This window comes from Carettochelys insculpta, chromosome 22 (assembly GCF_033958435.1).
Source record: "Carettochelys insculpta isolate YL-2023 chromosome 22, ASM3395843v1, whole genome shotgun sequence".
In the NCBI taxonomy this organism is placed as follows: Eukaryota; Metazoa; Chordata; order Testudines; family Carettochelyidae; genus Carettochelys; species Carettochelys insculpta.
In genome coordinates this window covers 759,913-782,420 of record NC_134158.1, presented here as the reverse complement: position 1 = coordinate 782,420, position 22,508 = coordinate 759,913, and the positions used below count along the sequence as shown (strand labels likewise).

At 63.5% G+C, this 22,508-nt stretch overlaps 1 protein-coding gene and 1 long non-coding RNA gene across 2 annotated transcripts; both read left to right on the top strand.

Annotated features, from left to right (window-relative positions):
• The first annotated feature begins 4,577 nt into the window (after positions 1–4,577).
• On the top strand, positions 4,578–9,589 carry LOC142025020 (uncharacterized). The gene is made up of 3 exons (XR_012648584.1): positions 4,578–4,693; positions 8,841–8,936; positions 9,537–9,589. It is a non-coding gene; the product is annotated as an uncharacterized LOC142025020 (long non-coding RNA).
• Positions 9,590–9,728: 139 nt separating this feature from the next.
• Positions 9,729–17,284, top strand: LOC142024603 (E3 ubiquitin-protein ligase TRIM39-like; the record flags this gene model as incomplete). The annotated part of the gene is made up of 5 exons (XM_075016733.1): positions 9,729–9,749; positions 10,137–10,159; positions 10,741–10,853; positions 12,013–12,033; positions 16,631–17,284. Coding segments are annotated over 5 exons (777 nt in total), but the record flags the coding sequence as incomplete, so codon positions are not given.
• Between the last annotated feature and the right edge of the window lie 5,224 nt (positions 17,285–22,508).

Genomic DNA, 22,508 nt, shown 5'->3' with positions numbered 1-22,508 from the left:
CGCGCTGTGAATTTGAGCACTAGGGTGACCGGATGCAGAGCTCCAGCTGTGCCCTGGCTGGTGCGGAATGAAGAAATAATCCCTTCCCTGGCTCTGCTGGCAGTGCCCCGCCCAGCGTCATCCCACACGCCCTGAGCCTTCTTGCTGCACATGCAGCTCTCAGCCGCTGTGATCCCCAGGGCCTTTTCTGCAGCCCTCTCCCTTCGCCAGGCGGTCCCCAGCCAGTGGTGCTGGGCTGGACGAACCCCAGGGAAGTGCGGGATTCTGCACTCGCCCTTGTTCAGCCGCTTCATATTGAAAGAAGCTGAACAGCAGCACACAGTGAAGTGAGCGCGGTGCCACGGTCACACAGGAAGCCTGGTGCTGAGCCAGAAACTGACCTCAGCTCTCATTCAAACAGCCACCCGGGGTCACAGGGAATGAAGAGAACAGGGCAACTTCCTGCTACCCGTTCCCTGCAGTCCAAGCTTCTGGCTGGTGGGGGTTTAGGGACAGCCAGAGCAAGAGGTTGTGTCCTGGCCAGCTTGGCTAATAGCCATCGCTGCTCCTATCCTCCTCAATGAGCTACTGAGCCCTTCTTTCAAGCCAGTTACACCTGTGGCTCTCACGTCACCCTGTGGCAGCAGACACCTAGATTGGGTGAGAGAGCATTTCACGGTTGGTTTTTTTACATCCTCCGGGTGTCGCAGTGCAACGACCTCCCCACTTGAGTTTCTTTGTTTCTACTCCATGCAGCTGACACACTGGTTTTCATCCGCGAACGCTTCTGCAGAAAGAGATGTTAGTTTTTAAGGTCCTAGACTACAGTCTCTGGAGCTGCACATCTCAGAGAGCTAGAAGGGACCTCAGGATGTCACTGTCCAGTCCCTGCCCTCAGGGCCAAACACAATCCCTGACAGACTTGGTTTTTTTTTTTTATTATTATTTGCCCCAGATCCCCAAATGGCCCCTCAAGAACTGGGCTCACAACTCTGGTAAAGGAGAATGCGAGATAAAGGCAGTTGGAGCAGGCACTCATATCCTTTCACTAGACCATTTCATCAGAGTAGTGTAGAAGCCAGAATAGTTCTCCTTAATAGTGGGACCATCCCCACTGCTTACAACAAGCAACGGTTGAAAAAACTTGGCACAGCCCTCACCATATTAAGGAACACAATTCAGTCTGCAGTGACCAGAGATCTAATGGCAAGATAATGAGTTTTTATGTTCTGCAATCTGTGATCAGGCCCAAGGAGTATTAGTGTTTCTTCAAAGACAAAAGAAAAGATTGCTCCCTCCCCTACTATAATGTAAGCTGCCACCACCAAAATGCTGGGCCCTGGGGCACCTGCCTCCTTTGCCACCCCATCCCGTGGGGCTGCTCCCCAGCAAAACCAGGAGAGGGATTAAAGGTGCCCTGGTCCTGGCTTGTTCTGAAAAAATCACCTTTCAGCTGCTGAGCTTTTATGTCCAACGTGGGGCATTTTTGCTCTTTTTACTAAAATTCTACTTGCTAGCTGGGGGCTCCAGTGGAGGCGGTACCAGTACCCAGGGGGCGGTAGGGACTAGGAGTTTTGGGGAGCCAGGTGGGGTGGGTGTTGGGAGCAGGCTGGGGTGGAGGGTGCAGGGGGTGAGCTGTGGTCCAAGGAAATGTTGGGAGTGGGCCAGAGGGCGCAGGGGAAGCTGCAGAGTGTGACGGGATGTGCCTGGCTGCAGGGCTGTGGGCGTCCCACCATGCGGCCGGAGCTGCTTTGTGGCAGACAGCCACGGCTGCCCTGACGCATGGCAGGAGCTGCTTTGCTGTGCGCAGTTGAGGTACGCGTAGCTCTGGTGGAGGAGATGGCAGCTCTTCCAGGCTGCAGCAGCAGTAAGTCCTTAACTTACTCGGGGGAGAGGGAGTTAGGGGTCTGTGGGCGGGGGGGGGTGCTGCAGGTGGCGGGGGGGAGGAGCTCAGCGACAGGAGAGCGAGTGGTGGTGTGGATGATCAAGCCAGACTGACCCTCCCTGCCATTTGCTGTGTGTTATCTCTTCTTGCTCACATGGTCGTCCGTGAGCCCACAGCAGCGGCAGCGCCAGCAGCCCACAGGCACCAGGTGGGCAGTGTGGACCACCCGAATGTGATGGTGGATGTGTTGACTCGGCAGCTTCTGCCCCCTCGTTCTGCAGGAGATGAGGGTCTGGGATACTTGGGTCCCTCCACTGGGCTAATCCAAATGGCGTCTGAACCACCATTTGGTCACTGGCGTCCAAGGGGCCCTGACTCCTTACGCCCCCCCCAGGGCAGACACCCCTGTGAGAACCTTCCCCACTGCCTTGTGGGCAGGATCGGGAGAGGCAAAGGCTACGGGAGCAAACTCAGCCAGCAAGTGCGGAGTGGAGCCCCTAAGGCGGGTAGCAGGGAGGAGTCGTCAACCTGCTTTCCGCATCTCCTTGCAGTCACCTCAGTTCCAAACGTACTGACGTCTCTTTCCTTTGCATCCGACTGGGGTGACCCAGAGGGGGCGGCACCCTTGGGCAGTGCACTTGCTCCAAACACTAGCCCAGGCCATGCGGCGTGTTGGAGGGTGCCAGCTGGAGAGGACTCTCCATCCTTGCTGGTAGCCTGGGGGCGGGGGTAGACCAAAAATCAAAGTAGCTGTAAATGATTTTGGAAGCCATCTTGTATAGACGCCATTTCACAGCCCTTACTCCCGCGCGCACAGGAGCTGGTCCTTTCCTTGACCTGTTTGGGAACAGCGGGAGGATGAGCTCTATGGAATGCGATAATGGGCTGTTTGGAGTTGGGGCTCCAGCTCCCCGGTACCTGTTTCTCTTTGCTGATAACAGTTTCTCTTTGGAAAGTGATTCACGCTGCTCTAACTAATTGCCTCTGACACTGGGCGTTGTTTGTGTGAGGGGATAAAATACCAGAGTTCGCTGCACCAAGCAGCCTTGCTGGGCCTGGTTTTACTCCTGTCCAGTTTGGCTCCTCTGTTGCCTTATTGAATTCAGTAAAGCTGAACGTTCGCCGCCTACACAGAGACGTCTTGTGCTTCAGCAATCTGGAGGTTCCACCGAGATCCCAACGCACCACTTGCCCGGATGGGGGGGCCAGCGCCCGACCTCCAAGCCTCTGAAGAGCGCTCAATAGAAGGTAAGGGGGATACCTGTTACAAAATCTCCCCGCAGGGGCTTGGGACCGGAGTGCTGGCTGGTCATCAGGGTAAGGGGGAGCTACGGGTTCCACCTTTGTGGAGCAGCTAACGTTCTGTGTGTGTCTGTGTCTGTCTTTCTCTATTAGGCCTGTTTTGTATGTCTCTGTTCCCAAAGCGCACACCGGTGTCTCTAGTGAGGCAGCCATGCGCTGGGCCCTCTGTGTTCAGACACTAAAAACTGGTGTGGTGCCAAGACTCTCTTTCGACACATGGAACTGTGGGAAGCTTTGTTGCCTCCCTCTTTTTCTGTTCTGAAGTAAGACTAACCATTAATGATATCCCTAAGCCCGGGCAGACTTAAGTCCCGCCAGGCGTCCTGTTGGGCTGGAGCGTGTGCTGGGAACATCCCCCCCGTGAGCCAGGGGGGCTTTGGTCCAGTGCCTCACACTCTGTAACCAGGTGAACTTCAGTTCGATGCCTTGCAGGGAGAGATCTTGTGAGCCAGGTGAAATTCGGTTCACTGCCTTGCACCCTATGAGCCAGGCGAACTTCCATTCGGTGCCTCACAGGGAGAAAAGCAATGATGGGGACAGGTCAGACTCCAGGAATTCTGGTACCCGCTAAGGGCCGTCCAGCTGTTTTTATGTACACTCACATAAATGGGGAAAGTACTTGCAAGTGTCTAGACAAAAGGAATCTTTATACCCGGGACAATCCCAAACTGCAGTTCCCTCTATTCGGTACCACTGATAGGGATAAAATCCTCCATTTACGAGGCGCTCCTGAGGGTCGTGGAGCGAAAACTCCTGATCAACAATGGTCTGTGTCAGGGATTTTTATCCCTTGGGCATTATCGTCCCTGTGGGCCAGGGGGAACAAGCCTTTGGCCATTAAACATCAATGCAGGTACAGGCAGAATCTAAAGATACAGAGGCTGCCGTTTAGCAGCCCCCTGCAACGGTCACTCTGTGTCAGTTGGTTTCCCCGGTAACCTGAACTCATAAACACCTCATGGGCCAGGTTCAAAATCCCGGCCTCTGATTGGGCGCAGGTGGGGAGTTTCTAGCAACTTCCACGGCCTGGAGGACCTGGTTGAAAACGGCAGGTATAGAACTCTCGTATGATAATCATGTCATACATATTCATGAGACTGCTCTATAAATTCAGCAGCCACCCACCATTCTGTGGCCCTGGGAGCTAGCTATCATAATCGCTGCTGCCGCATTGGGGAGCATCGGTTGCCATGGCAACGTCTGCTGACCCTTAGGCCAGCTCAGGAAGAGAGCAAAGAGGAGCTGAAATCACTGAGGCAGCTGCCCTTTAGGGGGCACCGCCTAGAGCTGAAATCACTGTCAGCCGTTGTTCAAGCGCCTCCCCAAGCCCCAGCACCGCGCTCGCATCTAGGAGCTACAAGTGGGCCTTCAGGCGTACTCACTGGGTGGCGAACTGGCCCGTGGCTTCTGCCGCGGGTACTGCGTACCCGGTGAGGAAACCGGAGGCCCAGCAACGTCATCTCATCGATGCCGCTCCTACGGCCACGTCATCGCCTGGCAGTGCCTACCTGGACCATCTCATCTGCGGTAACACTACCTCCGCCGTTCTAACTAACCTATCTGACCACCGACCACTTCATTACTAGATGTTATAAACACCGGACTTGACTGTTCACTTAAATATGATTACTGGACTTGACCACTAACTCTAGATAAAGACTACCGACGTGTCACCTTTCATTTAACTGTGTAGAGGCCGGGCCTTAAGGCCCAGGCCAGACTTTCCCATGTAACATAAATGTAAATACCAAGGTGATGTTAAGTATGTTAGTACTGTTAGTATTAGGATAGATAATTAGTATAGCTAATTAACATATACCCTATCCTACTCCTATTGTTTGGATCCGCAAGCTATCGCAGTACCGGGTGGGAAGTAGCACCCCCACCCGGACTCCCTTCAGAGATAGGCTGGTAACCACCGGGAACTGCGGGCACCAGCCGCGGTAGCCTGAGAATCTAAACATCCATTTCCATTTACCTGCTCTCTTTAATTAATGTGTATTTGTATAGAGGGGTATCGTATAAAAGGTTAAAGTCTAGTTAATATAGTATAGTCTAATACAATATAAATGAACATAAATTTTATTGATAGTTATACTTAATAAACATAGTAAGTTTGTTTCCCCTAACGTCCCCTAACTCAAATTCTTCCATTCACTTTTGTTCTCTTCATCTCCGTCAGTCCCTTCCCCCTGGGTGGCCCTTGGGCGGGGTCCGGTGCATCCCCCTGGGCCGGCGCTCTCGCCTAACATCGCAGGCGGGGTCGCGGCTCGGTCTGGCCGGGTCCTCGGACCCCTTTGGCGGGGTGGGGTCTCGCCTTCTGGTCGGCTACCCAGGGCCGGCTGGGAGCTGCCCAGAGCGGGCGGGGAGGCACCTCTCTCTCTCACACCCCCACCCACCCCTTGTTGCTTTCTTGTCTCTACTCATCCTTCTCTATTCCCTGCCCAACCTGACCCCCACATACCAAACCCAGCTGGGAGGTGGCCACTCTCACCCTCTCCTCCCCCAACCAAACCTTGTGTCCACATTATAAGCAAACAATGAGGAGCACAGAGACACTGGGTGGGTCACTCCCAGCTGTTTATTGCTACGAACTCTTCTGCCTCATTTCCCGAACACGCCCGCAGTGACACAGAGCAGCCACGTTTTCCAAACCAGGACGCGACACCCACGCGCGACGCCGGGAAATGGGCGGGTGGTGCTGCACAGACCAGGCAAACGTTCCTGGGGACGGGAGTGAAGAACCCACGTGGATAATCCCATTTCTCAGACACGCCGGGCGGGTGCGTGTAAAACCCGGTGAAATGGGAATGAGACGAGCGCTGGGGTTGCACCCGGCGCTGCTGGAGTAGAACAACTGCTCCGTTTTGTGCCCCCGCGAGTCACACGCAGATGTCGCAGGGCAGGAACTGGGACAGGACCGACTCCCCCGCCCGGCGCCGTCTGGTGCCCCCGGGGCGCTGTCTCGCTATTGGCCGCTAGTCCAGCCAATCCCGCTCCGCCATAGGCCGCCTGTCCAACCAATCCTGCTCAGGTATAGGTCGGCCGGCGCCCAGCCCGCTCCGAAACAGTCCGCTCGTCCAGATTGGCTTCCTTGTGCCATTGGCTGCCAGACTAGCCAATCCCGCTCTGTCATGGGCCTGCACGGCCCAGCCTGCCCCGCCATTGGCCGTTACCCAGCAGAGCCCGCCTCCTGCCCAGGCTCCCTGTGTACAACAGGAGCGGGCACGTGGGTCCATTTCATTTTCCTTCTGTTCAGCTCTCAGCGCGGTAGCGGGTCAGTCTGTGTCCTCGAGAGCAACAGGCAGCGCTGGGGAGCCACAGACTGACACACATTGTGGGGCAGGAGCGTTCGTGGCAAAGACCCGCTTCGTCAGATGCATGAGTAGGGGAAGATTCAGAGGAGGATTTAAAGGGGGGGCCAGTACAAGGAAGGGGCAGAGCTGACAAGTATCCTTCCGCTAATGGGTCATTTCCACCCTGACTGAATAGACCTTGTCAGCTCTGGCCCCCCCTTTAACTGGGACCCCCCTTTAAATCCTCCTCTGAACCCCCCACCCCCCACTCGTGCATCTGGCGAAGCAGGTCTTTGCCCACCAAAGCTCATGCTCCAAATTGTCTGTTAGCCTGTGAGGTGCCCCAGTGCTGTGCTTGTTGTCTTCTATTCAACAGCACAAACTGGGCCCACAAGCGGAGCCGCCCCGGGGGCCGGGCGGGAATCACACACACGGAAATCCCGGCAACGGCGCGGCCGGACAAGCCCCACACAAGCGCCGAGCTGGGAAAAGAAATGACTAGAAATCACAGGAGTCCCGCAGCTCCCACCCCCCCAAAACCTGTCCTGAGCCCGGCCCCGCCCACAGCCTGTGTCCCCACCCACAGCTCTCATAGCCCCGCCCCCAAACCTGTCCTGAGCCCGGCCCCGCCCACAGCCTGTGTCCCCACCCAGAGCTCTCACAACCCCGCCCCCAATCCTGTCCTGAGCCCGGGCTCGCGGCGCCAGCAAAAGGGGTTCGTCCAGGAACTGAGCAGCAACTGAGAAAGAGGCGGACTCTTGTGTTTTATGGCCAATAGAGAGACAGGTTAGGGTTTTTTGGCCAATGAGAAAACGGGATTGGCTCGCTGTAGCCAATGGGAGTGAGGATTGCCTGGATTGACACTCCATGACAGAGACGGGTTCAGAGCAGGCGACCAATGGCAGGAAAGGCAGAGTCAACTGGTCAAAGCCGGAAGCGGATTGGTTCTCTTCACGACCAATGGCGGATCGCGGAGGCAAGTTGACGGCCAATGGAGGAGCGGGGCGGGGCAATTCGAAGGCGCGCGGGACTGGGCTGCAGCACAGGACGCTGGTTGTGGTGAGGCGCTGCCGCAGCGCTGGATGTGTGCGGGGTCGGTTGGGCCCCGGGCCGGGCCGGGCCGGGCTCGCGCTGGGTGGGGGATGGGCTGGGAGGGGTCATTGACCGCCCGAGGTGCTGCCGACGGACTCGCCGGGCGGGGGGCGCGCGAGGGGCTGTGGTGAGAGGGGAGAAAAACACCCTTCCCCCCTCCCAGCGGGTGCGCCCCGCGCCCCGCGCGGCGCTGGAGCCCGAGGCCGGGGGCGGAGCTCAGTGTCTGGTTCCCGCCTCTCCCGGGGGGCGGGGCCGGGGGGTTTGTTCCCGCCCCCGCGGGGCGGTGGGTGTGAGCAGAGGCCGGCGCTGCCCCTCCCCCCACGTGCCCCGGGGGCAGCAGCGGCACCAGGTCCGGTCCCGACCCCGTCCGCCCTTCCCGCCCCCCCCCACCGGCCACAGCCCCGAGCTGGGGCCGCGAGGAGCCGCCACTGCCCCAGCCCGGCCCAGACTCTGCCCGTGGCCGGGGGGAGGGGCCGGAGTTAACTCTTCGCTCGCCCTGGCCCCGGGGCTGGGGGTTATTCTATTCCCACCGCTCCGCACAGGGCCTGGTGGGAGCAGCAGGAGGAGAAGCCCCCGAGCTGCGGCCAAACACGCTCCGGGTGTGACACTGAACTGCAGCGGCTGCTGCCCGCGTGCGCCGGGGCCATGGCTGCGGGGACCTGGCCAGGAGCTTCCGGGAAGAAGCCCAACTTCTTCTGCCCCCAGTGCAGAGAAACCACCCGGCAGAGAAACCTGCAGCCCAACCGGCAGCTGGGGAACCTGGTGGAGTTAGTGAAACGCCTGCGAGCCCCGGCGGGGCCGGAGCCCGAGGGGCAGCGAGTGTGTGAGAGGCACCAGGAGGCTCTGAAACTCTTCTGCCAGGAGGATCAAAGCCCCATCTGCGTGGTGTGCGACAGGTCCAGGACTCACCGCGCTCACATGGTGGTGCCCGTGGAGGAGGCTGCCCAGGAGTAGAGGATAGGGAACGGGTCCCTGCTGGGCTGGGTGTCACAGGGGCAGCTTCTCTGCAATGACAGTGCCTCCTACGTGGGTCTCACTGGCCCTGGGGTGGAGCCACAGACCTGTCTGATAATATGACCCAGCCACCTGCAGCCCCTGGTGCTTGGGTGAAACTGGGCCAGGCCCAGCAGTGCTGCGGGGGGGATACCCTGGAGCTGGGGTCACTTCTCAGGGGGCTGGAAAATGGGAAGCTGCCCCCCAGCCCCACTCTGCTCCGTGACACTGTTTTCGCTGGACACAAACCAATGGCCCCAAACCAGCCCCAGAGCCACTGTCTGTGTTTGCAGGAGCAACTCCTGAGCCACCTGCAGCGCCTGCGGGAGCAGAGAAAGGAGCTCGTGGGCCTGAAATCCGCCTGGGCCGAGGAGAGCGAGAGGCTGTGGGTAGGTGCCCGGCCCTGCCCAGGTGATTTGCACAGGGGCAGTGACAGCACCGGGGGGTGTCTGCACTGGTTGGCGTCTGCGACACTCAAAGGTTAGTGTTTCCAGGGCCGATTCAGGGAGCGAACTCAGGGTCCCAGTAACCAGTGTGGGGCAGCCCCTGCTCTGAGGCCCCTGGTGTAAATCAGGAGTGACCCCCGGCAGTCAGTAGTCGGGGTCAGACTGCTCAGGCCCCTGGTGTAAATCAGGAGTGACCCCTGGCAGTCAGTAGTCAGAGTCAGGCTGCTCAGGCCCCTAATGGAAATTCCCACTGGAGACAGTGAGGGCAGCGCAGGGGGTGGGAGCAGCCTCTGGCTCTGCCGCTCAAGCTCTGGGGGTCGGTGGAGAGGCCGGTGACGCTGTTCGAGGTGCTCAGCTGTGGCCGAGTGGGGCTGAGACAGGGGAAGCTCTGGGCTGGGCCCAGGGCTGGAGTATCGGACCCTCCAATGAGGCCAGTGGCCGGTTTGGGCTGAATGAAAAGCCCTGTGCAGCGCAGAACAGCCCCTGTCCCACGTCCCATGTCCTTCTCTCCCCGTGGCCGCCCGGCCCCTCTGCGCACCCCAGTGGCAGACCGCCGTGGAGAGGCAGCTGGTGGCGTGGGAGTTCCTGGGTGAGCGAGAGCGCCTCCTGCTGGCCCGGCTGGGAGAGCTGGCCCCGGAGATCGGGCAGAGGGAGGAGGAAAATGCCACCCGGCTAAGGGAGGAAATTTCCCAGCTCAGCGCCCTGATCACGGAGCTGGAGGGGATGTGTTAGCAGCCAGCGCTGGAACTGCTGCAGGTGAGACGGTGCTGGACGCGCCCAGTGCCGGGAGGGGACGGCCCCTGGGGCTCCTGGGGGAACTCAGCGCAGTGATCGCGGCCCAGGGTGGCTGCAGGGCTGGGGGCTAAGGGCTGCGGAGAGACGGGAGTTGGGGCTGCGGGGGCCGGGGGGAAGCAGGTGACATGTCCCAGCTCCAAGCCCAGGGCTCAGTGCAGAGGCCCGGCCGCGCTGCAGAGCAGCTGGTGTGACAGGGCTCTGCTCACCCCGGCACAGCCCGTTAGCGCCCCCACTCCCTGGGGAGCCGCCTGTGGGGCTGAGGCCGTGGGAGCAGCGTGAGCTGTGTGGGGCAAGGCCAGGCTGGGCCGTGGGCACTGACTCTCTGCTCTGTCTCCCCATCCCCTCTAGGGTGTCAGAAGCTCTGTGAACAGGTAAGTCTGGCTCCATCTGCCCCCACCCCCGTCATGCTGGGACGAGGCTCAGAAACCAGGCTGAGGCCCAGCCCCCCACCAGGGACTGTCTCCCCCTCTGGGTCCCTCCCCCTCCTTCCCTGTAGCCCTGGGGCTGCTGCCACCGTGGGTGTGTGACCCACCCTGGGGAGGGAGCTGCCCCAGGGCTCTAGGCTGGGAACCCTCCCTGGGGCCTGGCTGGCTCAGGAGATCAGAAATGGGGCTGGGGCCTGTCACCCCGAGGGCCCAGCTAGGACGTGGCCCCAGCTCTGTCATGGCCCAAAGCCTGTCCCAGGTGAGGGGCCTGTGGGAAGAGCTGAGTGGCCCAGCCAGGTGTGAGGGGGGCTGGGGCTGGCCCTGCCTGCACTGGATTTTCTCTCTGAGGGTCAAGCCCCAGGCTGGGCCCCGGCAGGTGGTGCAGGCACTAAATTCCCTGGGCAGCAGAGGTCCCGGCCCCCTTAGCTCTGCCTGTGCCCAGCCCCCACCCGCTGCCCTGTCCGGCGTTGGGGGCAGGAGCTGAGGGCCGAGGAGGAGGAGGAACAACCCCACTGGTGTCTCTGCAGGGCCGAGAAGGCGACATCTCCCCGTCCGGCGCCCAAGTGCCCTGAGCTGGAGCAGAGAATCCGGGATTTCGCTGGGGAGCCCCGTCTGCAGGAGGCCGTGACGGGATTCCTGGGTGAGGGGTGCTGCTGCTGGGGGTTTCTCTCCCCCTGGGTCCGGGCAGGGGCAGAGGCTCCCCCATGGCAATCGGGGACGGCAGGAAGTGGCAGCTCCTTCGTTTGGGTTCATGTCAGTGGCTGAGGATCAGAGCTGGGATCAGAGCCCCTGGTGTCCCAGCTCCCCAGGCTGCTCGGAGCAGAGCCGGTGTGGAGAGAGGGAGCTGAGGAGAGAATTGCTAATCCCGTATGTGTGCGCCCGGGTGCCTCCCTCTCTGTCCCCAGGCAGGCGCGTGCCGGGGCTGATGCTCTCGGCTCCGTCGGTCGCTCACAACTCTTGTGTATTTCACTCACTCTAACTGGCGGCTCGATGCTCCGGGTCTGGAACTGGGGCCTGGAATTGTGGGCTGGGAACTGGGGGCGAATGTGGGGGCCGTGTGGCTGGGCTCTGAGTGGGTCCGTGCTGGGGGGAGGTGCCCAGCGAGGGAGCTGGGAATTGACTTTCTGGGGGGATTTGTGCAGGTGGGTTAAACCCGGTCACATCGGCCTCCAGAGAAACGCAGCCCAGCGCGCGTGGGACGGTCAGGCTGGAGTCCCGGAGAAACCCCAGTGACCCCTCCTGGGGAGGGCTGGGGCTGTGAGCCCAGGGAGGCTGCTCAGAGCAGAAAGGCAGGTGTCCCGTACAGACGGGGATGGCCGAGAACAGGGGTGTGGAGGGAAGGTGCGTCCCCTGCGGCCGCCCCCTCCTGCTGCGCCAGGAGAGACTCTCCCTCCATCCCGCCTGCGCCGGCCAGGGGGCAGTGACACTGGAGTTCTTCTGGGCACCGCTGAGAGGGGCAAATGAGAGCGAATTGCTGCAAACAGGGCGACATCTAGCCCCAGGCCGAGGGCCCTGCACCACACGGCACCAGCCCAGTCACACGGAGCAGGGCTGGCGGCAGAGACGGCTGTCCTATGGGTCTGGGGCCCAGCCTTGGACTGGACGGGTCATTCGTCCTTCGGGCCCAAGCTGAGGATACACGAGGGCTCTCTGTGCGCGGCTGGGAGCCGAAACGCCTCTGAGGAGCTGGTCCCTTGTCCTGAGTCCCAGGCCCCTCTCGCCGTGTGGGACAGAGCTGTGACTTCCAGCCCCAGGGGCCCTGACCCAGGCCAGTGACGGGTTTTTCTCTTTCCTTGCAGAGTCGCTGGCTGCAGAGAGAGGTGAGGATCCCGGGGCTGGGCTGGGGCGTGTGCCGGGATCTGCCCGGGGCCCGGCCGGGGAACGGGGCACAGACCGGCCGAGGGGAGTCGCAGGCTGCAGAACTGCTCTGTTGGGGGGCGGCGCAGAGCCGGGTGCTGCGGGGAGGGGCCGCGTACGGCCCTGCTCCGGGGGCTCTGCGGTGGGAATTCTCACCTCTCCCTCTGCCAGTCGTTGCAGGACTCGGACGAGCCCGAGGATTCGCAGGCAACTGACGTTCACCCTGTGTGGGTGACTCCAGCTCCCTCCCTGCAGCCCCTCCTGGCCCCACGCCCAGGGCCCCACACCTGGGAGACGGCAGAGCTGGTGGGGGAGGGGATACCCCCAGTGGGGGAGGAGGAGCAAAACCAGACCCGCAGGGGGCACCCCAGGGAGGGGCTGAGAGCTGCCCCATGAGCCCAGCCCAGCCCCAGGGCAAAGAGCCGCCTCCTCCCTGTGCCCCGACCCCTCTGCCCTGCTGGAGGGAGGGGCCGGGAGTCAGTGGGTGAGCCGGGTCCCAGGCTGGGCCCAGACTCCCGTATTTCCCTCTGCCGGCGCCTGAACTCAGTCCAGCTCCCGTCGGTTCCTGCCCTGCGTGGAGCTGAACCCGCTGAGCCCCGTCCCCACCGAGCTGGGAGTCACCCAGGGCTTCCACCAGGGTCTCCGCCGCCGTGTGAGCGCCACTGACCGGAGCCCAGGGCAGCTTTCCTGGGGCTCTCAGCAGGGACCCGCCTCCCCCCGTCTGCCCCCTCCGAACTCCCTCCTCCCTCTCCCCCTCCCCCCACAGAGACCACAACTCCCGTCTGCCCCCCTGAACTCCCTCCTCCCTCCCCCCCTCCCCCCACAGAGACCACAGCTCCCCTCTTCCCCCCAGAACTGCCTCCTCCCTCTCCCCCTCCCCCCACAGAGACCACAGCTCCCCTATTCCCCCCAGAACTGCCTCCTCCCTCTTCCCCTCCCCCCCACAGAGACCACAGCTCCCCTCCCCCTCTGCCCCCCAGAACCGCCTTCTCCCTCTCCCCCTCCCCCCACAGAGACCACAGCTCCCCTCTGCCCCCCTGAACTGCCTCCTCTCTCTCCCTCCCCCTCTGCCCCCCAGAACTGCCTCCTCCCTCTCCCCCTCCCCCCACAGAGACCACAGCTCCCCTCTGCCCCCCAGAACTGCCTCCTCCCTCTCCCCCTCCCCCCACAGAGACCACAGCTCCCCTATTCCCCCCAGAACTGCCTCCTCCCTCTTCCCCTCCCCCCCACAGAGACCACAGCTCCCCTCTGCCCCCCAGAACCGCCTTCTCCCTCTCCCCCTCCCCCCACAGAGACCACAGCTCCCCTCTGCCCCCCCAGAACTGCCTCCTCCCCTTCCCCTCCCCCCACAGAGACCACAGCTCCCCTCTGCCCCCCAGAACCGCCTCCTCCCTCCCCCCCTCCCCCCACAGAGACCACAGCTCTCCTCTGCCCCCCCAGAACTGCCTCCTCCCTCTCCCCCTCCCCCCACAGAGACCACAGCTCCCCTCTGCCCCCCATAACTGCCTCCTCCCCCTTCCCCTCCCCCCACAGAGACCACAGCTCCCCTCTGCCCCCCCAGAACTGCCTCCTCCCCCTTCCCCTCCCCGCACAGAGACCACAGCTCCCCTCTGCCCCCCAGAACCGCCTCCTCCCTCTTCCCCTCCCCGCACAGAGACCACAGCTCCCCTCTGCCCCCCAGAACTGCCTCCTCCCTCTCCCCCTCCCCCCACAGAGACCACAGCTCCCCTCTGCCCCCCAGAACTACCTCCTCCCTCTCCCCCTCCCCCCACAGAGGCCACAGCTCCCCTCTGCCCCCCCAGAACTGCCTCCTCCCCCTTCCCCTCCCCCCACAGACACTACAGCTCCCCTCTGCCCCCCATAACTGCCTCCTCCCCCTTCCCCTCCCCCCACAGAGACCACAGCTCCCCTCTGCCCCCCAGAACCGCCTCCTCCCTCTCCCCCTCCCCCCACAGAGACCACAGCTCCCCTCTGCCCCCCAGAACTGCCTCCTCCCTCTCCCCCTCCCCCCACAGAGACCACAGCTCCCCTCTCCCCCTAGAACCGCCTCCTCCCTCTCCCCCTCCCCCCACAGAGACCACAGCTCCCCTCTGCCCCCCAGAACTGCCTCCTCCCTCTTCCCCTCCCCCCACAGAGACCAGAGCTCCCCTCTTCCCCCAGAACCGCCTCCTCCCTCTCCCCCTCCCCCCACAGAGGTGACAGCTCCCGTCTGCCCCCCCCGAACTGCCTCCTCCCCTTCCCCTCCCCCCACAGAGACCAGAGCTCCCCTCTTCCCCCCAGAACTGCCTCTTCCCTCTTCCCCTCCCCCCACAGAGACCACAGCTCCCCTCCCCCTCTGCCCCCCAGAACCGCCTCCCCCCACCCCCCGGAGAGACCACAGCTCCCCTCTGCCCCCCAGAACTTCCTCCTCCTCCTTCCCCTCCCCCCACAGAGACCACAGCTCCCCTCTGCCCCCCCAGAACTGCCTCCTCCCTCTCCCCCTCCCCTCACAGAGACCACAGATCCCCTCTGCCCCCCCAGAACTGCCTCCTCCCCTTCCCCTCCCCCCACAGAGACCACAGCTCCCCTCTGCCCCCCAGAACTGCCTCTTCCCTCTTCCCCTCCCCCCACAGAGACCACAGGTCCTCTCCCCCTCTGCCCCCCAGAACCGCCTCCCCCCTCCCCCCGGAGAGACCACAGCTCCCCTCTGCTCCCCAGAACTGCCTCCTCCCTCTCCCCCTCCCCCTCTGCCCCCCTGAACTGCCTCCTCCCCCTTCCCCTCCCCCCACAGAGACCACAGCTCCCCTCTGCCCCCCAGATCTGCCTCCTCCCTCTCCCCCTCTGCCCCCCAGAACTGCCTCCTCCTTCTTTCCCTCCCCCCACAGAGACCACAGCTCCCCTCTGCCCCCCAGAACCGCCTCCTTCCTCTCCCCCTCCCCCCACAGAGTCTAGAGCTCCCCTCCCCCTCTGCCCCCCCAGAACTGCCTCCTCCTTCTTCCCCTCCCCCCACAGAGACCACAGCTCCCCTCTGCCCCCCAGAACTGCCTCCTCTCTCTCTTCCCCTCCCCCCACAGCTCCCCTCCCCCTCTGCCCCCCCAGAACCATCTCCTCCCTCTTCCCCTCCCCCGAGAGAGACCACATCCCCCCTGCCCCCCCGTGCCATCCTCTTCCTCTTCCCACCCCCCACCACTGCTGCCTGCCCCTCCCCTCACCCCCCCTTCTGCCCCCTGTCCCTTAGTTCTCCCCATACCCTCCCCTCATCTCCTGCCTCCCTGACACCTGCACCCCCTCCCCTCTGGTCCCTTGGTGCCAGCCCCTCTGTTCACCGCTCCTCTGCCCCCTGAGCCCCCTCTCAGCCATTGTCCCGTCTGCCCCTGGTGCCGGCCCTTCCCTTTGCCCCTCTGTCTGCCCCGTGTCTCGTCCCTCGTCTCCTTTGTGTCCCCGACGTGGGCCCTTCCCTCCCCCATCTCTGGCCCCTGGTGCCCACGTCCCTCCCCCCTCTGCCCTCCTTGCAGCTGCCCCTCTGCCCCACCCACCCCCCATCCCTCCCTGCTCACTCCCCCTCCCCCACACCTCCCTATTCCTGGCACCCGCCCCTCCCCTCACTGCCCTATTGTGTCCTGAGATCTGCCCCACTCTTCCCCCTTCCCCTGGTACCTGCCTCCCTGCTCACCCCCTTTGTCTCCTTCCCCTGCCCCCTCCTTTCCCCTGGAGCCTCCTCCTCCCCCTGCCCCTGTTCACCTCCTGTGTGCTGGGGTGTCGCCCCTCCCCCTCCTGCTCTGTGCCCCAGAGGCCAGCTCGACTCCTGCCCTCCCCTTGTCCCTGGGCCACCGCCCCAGCCCAGCCCCTCACTCCTGTCTGTGGGCCTGGAGCTGCCCCCACTCCTGCCCCTTAATTGCCCCAGTGCTGCCCCTCCCATCGCCCTGTTCTGCCCCCACCCCCTGCTCCTCCCCTCCCCCCTGCAGCCCCCGGCACCCCCCTCCTCCTTCCTTCCTCCCCCACTGGGGCTGCTCTGCCCCGGCCGGTCCCTCGGCCCCCGGGCGCCTGCCTCACTCTGTGCCCTGGGGCTGCCCATTCCCTGCCCCCCATGGTGCTGGCACCTGCCCCACCCCTCAGCCCCCCACCCAGCACCCGTCCCTCCCCTTGGTCCCCTGCCCCATGGGAGCTCCCCATCGCCTCACAGCCCTCAGCCCCGCCCCTTGCTGCCCCTTCCCTCACCCTCTGCAGCCCCCGGTACCCCCCTTCATCCCTCCCAGGGCTTATGGGGTCTGCTCCTCGGCCCCCCATTGCCCTCATTGCGCCCCTCCCCCATCACCTGCCCTTCCCCCTTCACACCTCCCCATCACCTGCCCCTTCTCTCTCCTCTCCAGCTGTGAGCCTGGCCCCTCCTCCGCCCTCCCTGACACCTTCTCCCCCCTCCCCCACTCCCCTGCCCTCCCCCCTCAGCGTCTCCTCCCAGGCAGAGGGGCCCTGACCCCCCTCAGACAACACCCCCCAGAGCGATCACTGGGGCGCAGGTTCATTTCCCTCTGACCCCAGGGACCAGCCCTGCCCCCGCACTGACTCTGTGACTCTCCCCAGTGGACGTCACTCTGGATCCAGACACGGCTCATCCCCGACTCGTCCTGTCTGAGGATGGGAAACGTGTGAGACGCGGAGACGCCCGCCAGGATCTGCCCCACAACGCCGAGAGATTTGATCCTTGTCCCTGTGTGCTGGGCGCGGAGTGGCTCACGGGCGGGAGGTGTTGCTGGGAGGTGGAGGTGGGAGACACGAGTGAGTGGGACCTGGGGGTGTGCAGGGGATCTGTGCGCAGGAAGGGGCAGGTCACACTCACCCCTGCGGATGGATACTGGGTTGTGCGGCTGAAGGACGGGGGATACAAGGCCTGTACCTCCCCCCCGACCCCGCTCCCTGTGAGCGCCAGGCCCGGCCGGATGGGGGTTTTCCTGGACTACGAGGCGGGCGAGGTCTCATTTTACAATGTGACTGACAGGTCCCATCTCTTCACTTTCACCCACACCTTCTCCGGGCCCCTCCGCCCTTTCTTCTGTCCCGGTCCCAACCCTGGGGGGACAAACGCGGCTCCCCTGACAATCTGCCCCCTCCCAGCGCAGCCGCAGGAAATCCCTGTCCCTGGCAGTGACCCCGCGGCACAGACTGACCCCTCCCAGCGCTGACCAGCCCCCAGCCCTGCTCCTATGGGGACGTCTAAGGGGCATCGCCCGCCTGCCCCCAACCCTCTCCCCTTCGGTGCCCAGGCCTGTGAGCTGGGGGAGCAGCTGCAGGCTGTGGGGGGCAGGGCAGTGTGGGTCGGGTGGGGGCAGGGTCAGGTCGATGCTGAGAGGGGGGTGAGGAGGGGGCTGGAGTGCAGGAAAGGAGGAGCCCAGATCCCCAGGGGAGGACGGTGGGGTGGGTGTGATGGGGGAGGGGAGGGGAGAGGCCCCAGGAGGAAGAGCCTCTGAGATAAGAGGTGGCGGGAGAGGAGCCCAGTGAGGGGAGAGGCCCAGTGGGGGGCCCAGGGACCTGGCACATTTCCTGCCCTGGGGAGTCTCTGCCCACGGAGGGGGAGCAGCGGCCCCAGGGGCAGCGCTGGGCAGGGGAGAGGGCCGGGGCCCTGCTGTACGTGCGGCCGCTCCGCGCTGCAGCCTCAGCCGGGGGGGCTGGGGAAGGGGCTCAGCAGCTGGGCCAGCCGGGGGGGTGCGAGCCCAGCCCCAGGGCGTGAGCGGGGCCCAGCCGGGTGGGGGTACGAGCCCAGCCCCAGGGCGTGTGAGCGGGGCCCAGCCGGGGGGGTGCGAGCCCAGCCCCAGGGCGTGAGCGGGGCCCAGCCGGGCTGTGCAGAACCCACTGGCTCCTCCCGTGCGTTTGCCCCTCCCGTGCGCGGTGACAAAGGGCCCCAGCGCCGGGCGAGGCGGGTGGGAAATACTGACACACACCGAGTGCCTGGTGCTGCCCAGGGCAGTTTGCTGCCCTCGGACTAGCCCGGCCCCCGGCCCAGGGGCAGCAGACGGCGCCGGGCGGGGGGAGTCGCTCCTGTCCCAGGTCCTGCCCTGCCACATCTGCGTGTGACGCGCGGGGGAACAAAACGGAGCAGTTGTTCTACTCCAGCAGCGCCGGGTGCAACCCCAGCGTTCGTCTCATTCCCATTTCACCGGGTTTTACACGCACCCGCCCGGCCTGTCTGAGAAATGGGATGATCCACGTGGGTTCTTCACTCCCGTCCCCAGGAGCGTTTGCCTGGTCTGTGCAGCACCACCCGCCCATTTCCCGGCGTCGCTCGTGGGTGTCGCGTCCCGGTTCGGAAAACGTGGCTGCTCTGTGTCACTGCGGGCGTGTTCGGGAAATGAAAGAGAAACGTTCGTAGCAATAAACACCTGAGCGTGACCCACCCACTGTCTCTGTGCTCCTCACTCCTGCAGGGTTGGCGCAGGGTTGGGTCGGGGGAGGATGGGGTGGGAGTGGTGACCTCACAGCTGGGTTTGGTGTGTGGGGCTCAGGCTGGGGGTAGGAGAGGGTGAGTGGAGGGGGGACGGCAGAAAGTTCAGTGTGTGTGTGTGTGTGTTGGGGGGTTGGGAGGTCTCAGGGGCTGACCGTGGGCAGCCACAGCTGCAGAGGTGGATCTGATCTGGGCTGGGGGCAGGTCTGGGCCGTGCTGCTCTGCCCTGGCAGCTCCTCGTGTGTGTGGGGGTGCGTGGGGGATTCATGTGGTTTCTGGCACCAGCGTCTCTGGGGAGGCCACTTGGGCCGGGCTGGCGTCTGCAGCCCCAGCCTTAGCTCCTGCGTGGGGGTGTCTTCCATAGCCCAGGGGAAGGGAACAGGCCAGAGAGCTGGGTCTGGCCCTGGACTGAGCTGACCTTGGCCCCATGTGGGGGAGAACTGGCCCCAGCACTGAGGTGTGGGGGCTGTTGGGGCTGTCCCAGCTCTGGGATGGGGCACTGGGTGTGGGGGGCTCGGGCCAGCCTGCAGCACTGAGCCAGGCCCCAGGGTGAGCTCGGGGGGTCCAGCCCCAACCTCAGCTCTGGAGGGGGAGGTCATGGGGGCTGGGGCTGGGGCTGGGCCTGGCCGCAGGTGAGCTGAGCTGAGCAGAGAGGCAGTGGGGACGAAGTGCCACAGGGGAACCGTGGCTCCCCACAGGGGAGCTCGGCCTGAGCTAGGGGGTGGCCACAGCTTTGGGGTGGGGGTGGGGGTTGGGGGGGTCACTCTCAGGGAATAATGGAATGAAACACCCGGTGCTGGGACCGGGGACGTCGCAGTGGGCAGGAAGCCCAGCCCCAGCCCAGCGCCCTGCACACCCCACACGCTCAGCCCCCGGCCGGAGAGCTCTGCCCTCGGGCAGCGCCGGGTGGCGTCCGTCAGGGCGGCGGGTGCTCAGGACCTGCGGCCGTTGGCCTGCGGGGAGCCCTCGGGGGGCGCTGAGGAGTCCCTGGGCGGTGGGAGCGGAGGGAGGCAGCAGCTGGGCGGCGGGGGCAGGGGTGCGGATGGGGCGTGAGGGGACAGACGGGCGGGTGGGAGGACGATCTCCTCCTTCCCCTCCCTTGGCAGGCAGCAGCCGGCCGGCGCTGGGCAGCGTGACGCCCGCGCTGGCTCTGCCCTGGGCCAGACAGCGCTGCTGCTGCGGGGGTGGGGGCAGAGCCGGGCAGCCGCCCTGGGACGTCCGTCCGTCCGTCCCTCCATCCATCCATCCGACCCCGGCTCTGACAGACGCCTGGGGGGAACCTGCCCCTGGCGCCCTGGGGGGCAAACAGCTCTGAGGGGATGGAACGCTGAGGGAAAAGGGCGGGAAAAACCGGTTAGTTCCGGTTCCAGCCGCCAGCGCCCGACCGCCCCCCCCCCCGCACAGCTGCGCCCAGGGGGGTCCCAGTCACACGGGCCGACTCCATTGGGAGTGCGACAACCCAGTGACCACAACCACAGATGAGGCCACGGACACGTGTTCAACACAACCCCCCAGCGGGTGTGTCCGCAGCGCACGGGGAGCCCAGTAACAGAGAGGAAGCCCCGCTCGTCTCTACACTGTCAAACCAAAAAGCAGCCAAGTAGCACTTCAAAGACTCGCAAAATGGTTTATTAGGTGACGAGCTTTCCTGGGACAGACCCACTTCTCCAGCCCAGAGCCGGACCGGAGCAGACTCAAGATTTAAGGCCCAGAGAACCGAAACGGTGAGCGAGGAGGACAAATCGGAAAAAGATAATCAAGGGGAGCAAATCAGAGAGCGGAGGGGTGAGGTGGGGGGGGGGGAAGGTCAAGAATTAGATTGAGCCAAGTCGCACTTCACCTTCTCTGACGGACCTGAGGGTTGGGATTTGTGCCTCAAGTCCTTTCACCTTCTCTTCTAAAATGGCTCCCAGCTCACCCCTGGGCCAGAGAAAATCCTCTCTCTCATTCGGGAGGAAGACAAACACGGCACATGCCACGCAGGTCACAACCCCAGAGCTCTCCCCAGCCACGTCACTCTCCATTGCTCCCTTGACAGAGATCCCTTATTTGTTTCTAGTGCCGCCTTGGAGGGCACAAGAGAAACCCCGTACGAGAAAGGTGAGAACAGGTATGTGGCTCCTCCCAAAGGCGAGCTGCCTGGGAGCTGCTCCTGTTCGCTGCTCCTCACAGGAGTCGCTGGGGCTGCCTTCTTTCGGGGCTGCGAGCTGGCTAGGCCCGGCTGAGTTGTGAATGAAAAGCCCCGGGCAGCGCGGAACAGCCCATGTCCTGTGTCCCTCTCCCCGTGGCCAGCCCGGCCCCTCTGCACACCCCGGCGGCAGACGGCCGTGGAGAGGCAGCTGGTGGCGTGGGAGTTCCTGGCTGAACAAGAGCCTCTCCTGCTGGCACGGCTGGGAGAGCTGGCCCAGGAGATCGGGCCGAGGGGGGAGGAAAATGCCACCCAGCTGGGGGAGAAGATTTCCCGGGCTGGCGCCCTCAACACACAGCTGGAGGGGACGTGTCAGCAGCCGGTGCTGGAGCTGCTGCAGGTGAGAGGGCGCTGGATGTGCCCAGGGCCCTATTAAGGAGGGGACTGAGGTGCCTGAAGCTCCAGGCCCAGAACAATTCAGACAGAATTTTTTGAGAGACATTTTGAAGCATATGCTCCAAAATCTCTGTGAGTCTCTAAGGGGCCATCAAGTCCTGGTGCCTTTGGCCTGGTGCACCTATGACACAGGCCTCACAATCTTCAAAAAGCTTTTCCCTGAGGCAGTGCTTGAGGACAGCATAAACAGCATCGCGTACAATCGAACGCAGACCTTTTTTACACTGACGACGTGGGACTGGCTCAGCCACTTCCATACCAAGCCTCTTCCTAAATTCCTCATAGCCGTCGTCCTTGGCATTATCTTCAGTGGTTCGTATCGGTGCTGAGCAAAACCAAGGTGGGCCCATTTCATCTTCGTTCTCTGACACAACGTCGTCCTGGGGCTCTGGGTCCTCAAGGAAGGCCCTGTCGAGCTCTGGAGAGGTTCCCAGAAAGAAAATAATGCAAGATCCTGGGGTCGTTTTAGGTTTTCACAAAATCCCATGACACTGCCCCCCCACCTCGCTCATTCGTTTCTTCCCTCTTTGGCTTCTTTTCCGTTCTCCTTGTCCGACTCCTGCAAGCTGCGGCCGCCTTCCTCCGTAGGGGAGGACAGAGAGAGGCCGTCTACCTTGTCGGGCCGCCTCGAGAGCGGCTGGGTTTCGGGGTCGGGTTCCGGTGTATCCGTCAACAAGGGTTGGGCCAAAGGGCTCCCCTCGGAGCTGTCGCGGATGCGGCGCTTTCTCCACGTGCGGCGGAGACCCGTCGGCACATGAACAACGTCCGAATTCCTGGCAGGGGTGCTGAAAGTGTCCCTCTTCCCGCTCAGCGTTTGCACAGTTCTGAAACACGCGCCCTTGGAGCCAGATGGCCTCTTTCTGGGGGTAGCGCTGCGCTCCGATTGGTAGAGGGTGGCGGGGCGAGTCCTTCGAGGGGTCGCATGACACCCTTTCCTTCCAGGCACGTGTCTCACTTGACCCCGATGTACTCCTGCCCCCCAAGGGCACGTCTGCCGGTGACACGGGGCGGGCCTAAAAAGGTTGGGGTGGAACTTCTGGTGACAGGAGGGAGGGTCGAAAGGGTTAAGGGGGTGGGACTTCTGGTGAAAGGGGTGGGCGGAGCTAAAAGGGCTGGGGCGTGGCTGAAGGGAAAAGGCGTTGTGGCGAAGGTTTGATTTTGGTAGGCCACACCCCCGGAAGTGACGCACCAGGGCACGACTGCCAAGGACAGGTGGGCAGAGCTGGGACGGAGCAGCTGGGGAAAGGGGCGTGGCTCAAGGGAAAGAGGGCGTGGTTAAAGTTTGATTGATGGCAGACCCCGGAAACTACTCAGGGCTTTGCAGCAGGGCACCTGGCTCACACCAGACTGGGGGGTGCCGGGGGCGGGGGGGGGTGGAAGCATTGTGGGCGGGGGTCTGGATCAGGCAAGGCTGGAAGGCGGTGGAGGGGCTCTGGGTC